We start from the raw sequence: 9,145 nt of genomic DNA on the forward strand, positions 1-9,145 counted from the left end.
TATGGAAAAAGTCTGAGACTAACAAGGCGAAAACCAAGAGAAGAGCATGGAGAAACAGCTGAAATGCAGAGGTTAAACTCAGCACCCCATGAGAACGTCTAAGCCAAGAAATAGGGAAGACATTAATAAACGAGTGGGTATAGAGGTCTCCCCTTGTCCTTGTTATTTCTCGTTCCCTCATTGTAGTATCGTTTACGTAAAACCGTGTGGTTACGACGCTGCAACATGCGTTTCTTAAACAGACGGACGTGCGTGAACAATACAGGCATGAAATTTTTCGTAAAATTAGACCTAAAAAATTAACCACGTAGCATAAACTCTATTTAAATGATTATCTTAAATCTAATGTAAAATTAACTAAGTGTTGAAAGAAGTTAAAATAAAGTGTATGTAGTAGTGTATTTTAGAAAGTATAACAAGAGACCACGCTTAAAGTTGAAGGATTAATATTTGATGATGTCGCTAGGCTATAACAACTTAGAAAAAACTTCCATGCATTGAATTTCCCAATGGTAAGTATGTTGTTGTATCATAACCCAATTAATGCGTGACTTATTTGTACTATAAGTATCTACTTCAAACAACGTGTGATTCTACCTCGTTATTTTTATTACAGGAAATAAAGGGACAAATCGGCTATTGAACATCACAATGAGCTGCCCAGTGCAGATATAACCTAGTAGAATCTATTTTCATCATATTTCAACCAACGAAGAGCACTTGCTATGGAATCAAGGTAATTTTACTCCAAGCATCCTTTGTAAAAACAACAGTTACCTTTGATCGTTGTTTCTTCGACCATGAACCATATTACGTATCAGGTAACACTATATTTGAATATCAGTATCCAGTGGTTTATCGAACTATATAATCACATGTATTCTGAGAACCCATCGATCAGTACAAGATATAAATACATAGATATTGCCTTTGATACTCACTATAAACCCCGGAATCATTTGGAAGTATAGTGATGATACGTGAAGCTAAATGGTATTTTAAATATATCAGATGTTAAATGATATCTAAAGACATTTGAAGATATTTGATGTCAAATTTAATGACGCCTTGAAGTTTAATTCTGAGAACCCCATCAATTAGTAAACGATAACCGACACTTAAAAATATTAGAAGTTAAATGATATTTAAAGATGTTTGAAGTTGAACTTAAAGACAATATATTAAAAGAGTCACTATAGCATGATGACAACCCGTTCCAAATCCAAACTTCAATTACCCCGTGATTAACCTAAGAATCACCGCAAAGGCTAATCAACGCTAGCTATGAGCTAACAATTTTATAAAAGGCACAAATGAACAATTTTACGCGAGAATACATTCTCTATGTGCCTCAAAATATCCTAAAAATGATATGCTGAGAAGAAATATGCCAACACCTGTAGTGGGAAGCATCATTCCCCAGTTGACTATTAGAGAAAACTTGTCGTGTGAAGATAATAAGGCTCGAACTGTTCCATGAAGAAACCATAACGTAAATGCTTCAAAATTTTTACCAAGACAAAAAGAGTGAAGGACAATAATTTACAACAGAAGGATTGAGTACATTAAAGACTCGAAGGTGATGAATAGATGTGAATCTACATATATTACTTCCTAATAACTTTGATAACTCAAAAATCCCAATAGTGAAAGTGTTTTAATGTTACTAGTGAATATGGTAAACCCAATATTGTTTGTTATAAATCATTCATGTATGTACCGCTAGATAATCAAGTAGAATTAGGTATAGTGTCATAATTTGATTCATTTAATGTAGCGTAGATAGAAAGTAGTGTGACACATAGACAGCAAAAAAAGTGAATTAAAAAAAAACTTATGTAAAGGTAGAAGAGCCCCAACCTAATTAAAATTGTAAAAGTAATCAGTGTTAGACGTAGAAAAAAAATCTTTAGCATGGTAGCAAACCTAGAACCATGAATAATCTTAGTCCGGTAGATGAATTTTAGATAGGGATGTAGAAAAAAAAAGAAAAAGAAAAGTAATAGAGAAAAATTTTAGCACTCCTGATTAAGCCATAACATAAATATAAAATAATAATGTAGAAAAAATAGTTAATAAATGGCGAACATTTAAAAGCTCAAAGGCGAGCAGTTACTAATGACGGGGCGTCATTAATTGATGGGAAGGGGGATATGTACCATCAGTAAAATGCGATGTATTTAAAATACCAAAATAAAGTTCCTTCTTTCTAAAGATAATTCCGATTTCCTATAATTAAGTTAAACCTAGTTTCAAAAATGAAGTCCTTAATCAGCAAAGAGAAAAAGTGCAGTCACCCCAGACAAAGAACGGCGCTATCCAGGCTTAAGATTTCGGTAAGAGAGTGAGAAATAAAAAATATGCTACGTACAATATTTCTAAGGAAGTTTAAATGGCAAAAACCGTCTGAACGCTTGAATCATCAAAAAATATTTAAAAGAATGTATTGGACGAAAGGTTCGCATCCTTGAACCACTCGGGCCAATTATGAGCCAGTCCTCACGGCGCTAGACTGAAAAGCTATGTTTGATAGTGGGGTAGAAGTGCTTTTTAAGATGATTCGTAAATCAGATTTGGAAGGATTCGTAAATCAGATTTGAAGGGATTCGTAAGTCAGATTTGGAAGGATTCGTAAATCAGATTTGGGAGAATTCTTTGACCAGACTCAAGATCCCACAGACGGAATTCTTATATTCTGGTCACCGTTATTGTCAATTCGAGTGATCCAATGCTGCGCACCTATGCATTTAAGTTCAATGAATCTATTGTCGTTTTTATCTGTGTTTATTTCATTTTATGTATCCGAATCTAGCCTAATAATAGGCAAATAGTTTGTATGTCTCCAAGGTAAATGCTCCCAGGGAATCGGATCTCCAGATAGCTCGAGAAAAAGAGGTCACGTTTACATGGCTGTACATTTTATTTTCACCCAATAAGTGAGTGTGGCGCAGGCCTTGTTGGCACAATCTCCGGCGCTATAAGCGGCGCTATCGGAGAAATTACAAGGTGTAAGTTCACGACCTTTGGGCATAATATTGCCTTTGACGCGGTCAGTATTTAGCACCACATTTAGTACAGCCATACCAATTTTCCATCATCACAAATACTAATTTTACTATCGCTACTAGATTGGAGTAAGATCCTTAGTTTAGACGTACTGTATTTGGTTAGTGCTCGTTAAGGGATTCGTTTACTACAAATTATAAGTGAATATTAGAAATTCGCAATAAATTTAGATATTTACTAAAAAAACGCCTTTCTAATCTGACATTCAATCATTGATGAACAGTTTTTATTTTTTTACTAGTAAAATTCAGTACAAGTGCTTTCAGACAATGTAAGTTAGATGAATGTGCGTTTGCAAATTCGTATTGAAATTAATTCTAAAACTCAAACTAAAAACACAGAAGCTAAATCAATAATAAACTATACCAAATTTGGAGTAGTTTTTGTTAAATTTTTATTTTAATTAAAATAAATTTATTTGAAATATAGTATTAAATTAATAAAAAAATACATATTGTCTTACGGTGCTCTAGATGCGTGGGGGAGGGGCAAGTGGTTGAAATCGGGAATGAACCTACATGGATGGCGAACTGCATGTCACGCCTTGCCCGTGGCTAGATAGTCTGGTCTCTCAGATCGACATCTCTCCACCCCTCCCCCATGCCGAGCTGGGGAAGAGGTACACCTTCCCCCCCTCTCCAAGAGAAGGGGCATCAGAGGCTGTATATCCAGGTCCAGTCGTAGCAAGTACGGTCAAGAGGAGGGGTTATTGATCTCCTGTCCATAGAATCTTTTAGGTCTCAAGTGGCTCGATTAAGCTCCAAATTCACTTGAATACTTAATTTGTTGCTCCCGATATGCAGGTAAGGATTCTGCGGAATAGTTCAAGTCCAAAGATACAAAAATTTTTTAACTCAGAAATTGTATTTGCTATCAGTTTATCTGCCAAAACAGAATTTGAAAAGATATTTTTTTCTATTTAAATCAATATTTAAGGCAAAAAAAATATCTTTAAACTACATACAATTTTTAAAATAGCCTATGGAATAAATAAATTTGAACACTGGCTTAGCAAATTACCTAAATAATTTTGATATCGAAAAACAAAACTTTGAGGTTTGAATGTAGAGTAGTTGAATTGCCCTATCGCCGGAGGTTTGTACTCGGAGGTTTAAAAGAGGTGCCATCTTTTTTTAATATTTTTTCTATTCTCGCGCCAGTGTATGGCCCTTCTTTTCAGTATTTCATAGCTCTTACAAATTGTGAGGCAAAATTTGGTTGTTTGCGAATTTGCACAGTAACTTTTTCAAATGGGGCCGAGTCAGAATCTAAGGTAGTTGAATTTTTCCATCGTCGGAGGTTGGATCTTGTAGCTTCAAAATTTGCAATTGGTTCAAATTCCTTCACTAATCTTTTCACCTTTGGATCGTAACTACTTTTATTCATATTTGCCTTATCCCTTTTTCTTAATCAAACAAGTATTGTTTCTTTAGTATCTATTCGTCAAATAAACGCTTTATTATCATAATGTTACAATTGTAGTATCGGAAACCGCCGTACCCGGGTTAACATTTCTCTGTGCGCGAGCTAAGGAATTTTGGCCTTACTTGTGTTTGTTTGCAATGGCTTTATTCACATTTTTGATTAGAAGGTAGGATTTTGAGGAATGAAACTTATACTAAAGAATAAACAGGTCATTCTTCTATAGGTAGATTTTTTTTTCAGTGCTTCATCCATGGTAACTTGCCAGCAAATGTGTATATAGTATTTAAAATTCGTAAAAAATTTTGTTAAATGTAGTTACAAACATTTTTTCTATTAATGTTTATCATTGTCATCGACTTTTTTTTGCTCTTCTTACACGGTCGTGCAATTGATGGCTGAAAATATACGATCTATTACTGTGTGTTTGCGAATTAGCATTGAAATTAATTATAAAACTCCAATTAAAACACAGAATTAACTCAATAAAATACGATACAAAATTTTCATGCCTGAAACAACTTCTTTAGACCGATTCATCTTAATGTTTCCTTTGGAATTGACAGTTGATATAGATTTGACTTAAAGATTGATTTGGTATATTTTTAAGTTTAATCATTGATTTTACTGCGATCATGTCGGCCCCCCTTAAATACGTCCTCTGATTCTAGAAAAGAAATATAATAATTAAATAATTCTTGATTGTAACAAAAGGGCCATCAAATATTATCACTATATCGTGTTGTGTTTTCTAAAATATAGCTTTTTATTGACTATATATAAATGTATTACAGTAAATTCTTAAAATTAGTTAATAGATAAATGTGAAAGGCCCCCCCTTTTTACATTCCGTTTCCTTAATTTTACAGCTTTGTCCTTCCCACGTGGTCACATGCTATAGTATCATTGTATTTGGGGTAGTACATTGTATTTTGGGGTATTGTTTTGTCATTGTCATTTGGGGTAGGGCCAAAGTTAGATTCACTTAAGCCTTTCCCGCTTTTTCAGTCTTCTTGGGTAGAAGGACTGCTTGAATGTTGGGCAAAATGCCTCCTTGGGCAATTGTAAACCCGACAGGAGCTTGTTCAGTTCTTCGTTTCTAATGGCGAGCTGAATGTGACGAGGAATGATGTTACTAGATTAATATGAAATGGTAAGTAAATCTTTGTTACTAGGTTAATGTAAAATCGAAATTCCTTAGAAATATATTCGTAAGAAAAACATTATTTTTCTTATTAATGTAAGCTTATTAATGTAATGGAAATTCCTCTGAAATATATTCGTAAGAAAAACATTATTTTTCTTATTAATGCAAGCTTATTAATAAAGCTTAACAAATTCTCATATTAAACCTAAATCATAATAGACGTATGGGTATAGACTCGCCTTAAACTCGTTTATTATAAGGTTTGATATGGTACATTCAATTTCAGACAAATCTTTTATATGCTAGACTCATGACAAGGTTAGAGTCTGAAACGCACTAGCAATTCCCCAAAATGTTTCTACCTATTTTTTAGGTGAGCCAGTACAGATTCAGCTGGGCGAGTATAAAAATTCTATCCATCTTGTGAACCAGCGTTACAGTACCTTTAACCATATGTATGGCAAACCCAAAACATTACTTTTAGCCAGTGTACCCGAATCCTATCTTCGTGTTGATTTTGTCGGTAAATACCACTGGAACTATCGTTCTATTTTGACGATTCAGAATACTTACTAAAGGTGGAGGGATAAATCGCTCCACGCTCCAGGGATATTTTCCAATCGCAATGGTTCGCTTTGGAAAATACATTATAGCTATAGTTTAATTAAATATTTAGTTGTTATTTTGGTTAGGTTATGTATTTAATATAATGCGCTCATGGCGGCCCCCTTCTATAATTCCTATGCTTAGCAACTAGATCAATGTGAAAGCAAACTTTATTGCTTGTAACAAAAGGGCAAGCTTCAAATATATATTCAGATTTTGTTGGGGTATAATTTAACAATTTTTATGGAAAATATCTCCATCGCTTCAAGTAAATTCTTAAACTTTGTTGCTAGATAAATGTGAAAGGTCCCCTACAAAAATTATTTGTTGTCTATATAAAAAATATAGACAACAAATGCCTATGCTTTGTAACTAGATGAATGGGCAAGCAAACTTTATTTTTTGTTACAAAAGGACACGCCTCGAAACTTTATTTAGATTTTGTTTCGTAAGAACTCTTAAACTATATTCATATTTTTTTTTGTAAGAATTCTTAAACTTTATTTAGATTTTGTTGGGTAAGAATTCTTACTAAAGGTGGAGGGAAAAAATCCCGCCGCCCCCCTCCCCCCTCAATTGAGGCCAGTGGTATTAATAATATTGATGTAAACTGCTTTTAAGATTTCACGTCAAACATTGACACAATTTCTTATTTTGAAATTAACGTTACTAAACAATTTACTATCTTTATTCAAGCATAATGTTTTTATTATAAAATAAGTAAACTAATATAAAATAGTTTAATTAGGCACGGATAGATACATTTTAACCCAACACGAACCACACTAAACTAAATTTTTTTAATATCAATTTAATTATAATTTATTTATAATAATTTTAATTTATAATGCAAACATTAAAATGGATTGGATGCACATTTAGCTTTCTGAAAAAAGAAAAGAGGGGTTTCTCACTCCGTAAACACCATATCTGCATAGCCAACTTTAATTAACGCAAACTTGCGTTATTTAAGTAAACTAAACTACTTTAGACTATGTTAGGGGGGGGGGTGACCCCCTACCAATTGATCTAAATGGTGCCAAATGGCTAATACTATAACTACAGAAACTATTTTCGATTGTTACAAAAAACTTTGATGTTTAGATATAAATAGCTATACCTAAAATAGGGCGCGAAAAAACTTAATGAGAATATTATGCATTGTCTCAATATTTGTCATCTTTGTCCCTTAAACTCCTAAACGGGACATTTTACAATCCAGAATTGTCAAACAGAGCCAGTTTAACCCATCGTGGCCCTCTGGGGGGGTCAGGGCCCGATCCCGGGTGAGTGATTCCAATTGGGCACCACGCTGCCATGAAAATACACACTATTTTTTTAAAATAGTTGAATATTCTTAATAATTCCTGTAAGTGTTTCTTCTGGAGATAGATCATTTTCCAGGCTAAAACTAACAAAAAAAAATGTCTGATATCAACAATGAATCAGGAATAGATTCAAAGTTCAGCAGTTATGCTAATTAAAACTGAAGACGCAAGAAAATTGGAATTTCGGACTGTTTTAGAGGAATTTACAGAACAAAAAAATATATATAGGTACTTATGCATTATACGGGCACCGCTATATACACCGGTATATACTGTATAAGGCAAGGTCATATCCAGGGGGGGTGGTTAGGGGTTTTGAATCCCCTCTCCCCGAAATGTCCGAGAAAATTGCTTTGCGTGGAAAGCAATTACAGCATTTACAGCGTGGAAAGACGCGATTAAAACTTTCGCTTGTCACAGTAAATTGAATTTCCATATAGGAAGTGCTGTACTTGGGGAGGGCTTTGCAGCCGTACAGAAAGGCAAGCAAGACAATATTCTCTTCAAGTTAGATGATGCTCGAAAAGCTCAAGCAAAAGAAAATCGCATGAGACTAAAACCAGTTGTAGAAACTATTGTTTTTTGTGGTCGATAGAAGCTAGCCCTTCGTGGTACGAATGATCACGGTCTTCTGCGTTCCGAAGAAAAATGACCAGCTTTAAACGATGGACATTTCCGTGCTCTTTTGAGAATGAGAATGCGATGTGATGATGACGAGCTGAAAAAGCATATTGAAAAAAGTGTGGGAAATAGGATGTATCTGTCCCCAGTTGCGCAAAGTGAGCTTATTGGTGTTTGTGGAAATATGATTCAAGCTGATATTGTTAAAAGAGTAAACGAAACTGTGTGCTATTTGGTTTTAGCGGATGAAACATCTGACATAAGAAACACAGAGCAGCTGTCCATTTGTGTTCGGTATGTTTCAAACAGAGCTTTGCGCGAAGATTTTCTTGGGTTTGTTCCCGTATCAGATTTAACCGGACAAGGTCTTGCCACCACAATATTAGAAACCTTGAAAAACCATGGTTTGGATTTGAGCAAGCTTGTAGGACAGGGGTATGATGGAGCAACCGCTATGAGCAAGTATCTGATAGGGACTCAAGCTTGGATTGGACAGTAGTATCCTCGAGCAATTTATGTCCACTGTGAAGCACATACACTCGACCTGGCGATCGCTTCAGCTTTCTCCATTCCAGTCATGAAAACTTGTTTTGGGACAATATCTCGATCTGAAAATTTTTTGGCTCACGCCCCTCCCATACTCAGGTACTCAAAGACGGAATTCGTAAATGCATGCCGAAATCTAGAAAAACCTCTCATTACCATTTGTGAAACACGGTGGGTGGAGAGGCGCGATGCCGTTAACTACTATATAGAGCTCTACATGCCAATTATTGAAGCACTGGAAAAGCTTCAAGAAGGGAACATGAATGCTGAGACTTCCGTAAATGCCCTTCAGTTAGCAAGCTCAATAGAGCAAGGACAGTTACTGCCAATCTTATTCGTAGTAAAAGAACTCTTTGGTCTTACATTGCCGCTTTGTAAAGTTCTTCAAGCTGTTGAATGTAACTTGGCG

General features: G+C 34.9%; 1 protein-coding gene across 1 annotated transcript; it reads left to right on the forward strand.

Moving 5' to 3' along the window:
- The first annotated feature begins 8,266 nt into the window (after positions 1–8,266).
- LOC148942021 (zinc finger MYM-type protein 1-like) lies at positions 8,267–8,689 on the forward strand. Its single transcript, XM_089103207.1, has one exon. The coding sequence runs from the start codon at positions 8,267–8,269 to the stop codon at positions 8,687–8,689; it is 423 nt and encodes a 140-aa protein (XP_088959333.1).
- The last annotated feature ends 456 nt before the right edge of the window (positions 8,690–9,145 follow it).

Source organism: Artemia sp. Qi Xiang Cuo, chromosome 17, assembly GCF_049724085.1.
Source record: "Artemia sp. Qi Xiang Cuo chromosome 17, ASM4972408v1, whole genome shotgun sequence".
Lineage (NCBI taxonomy): Eukaryota > Metazoa > Arthropoda > Branchiopoda > Anostraca > Artemiidae > Artemia > Artemia sp. Qi Xiang Cuo.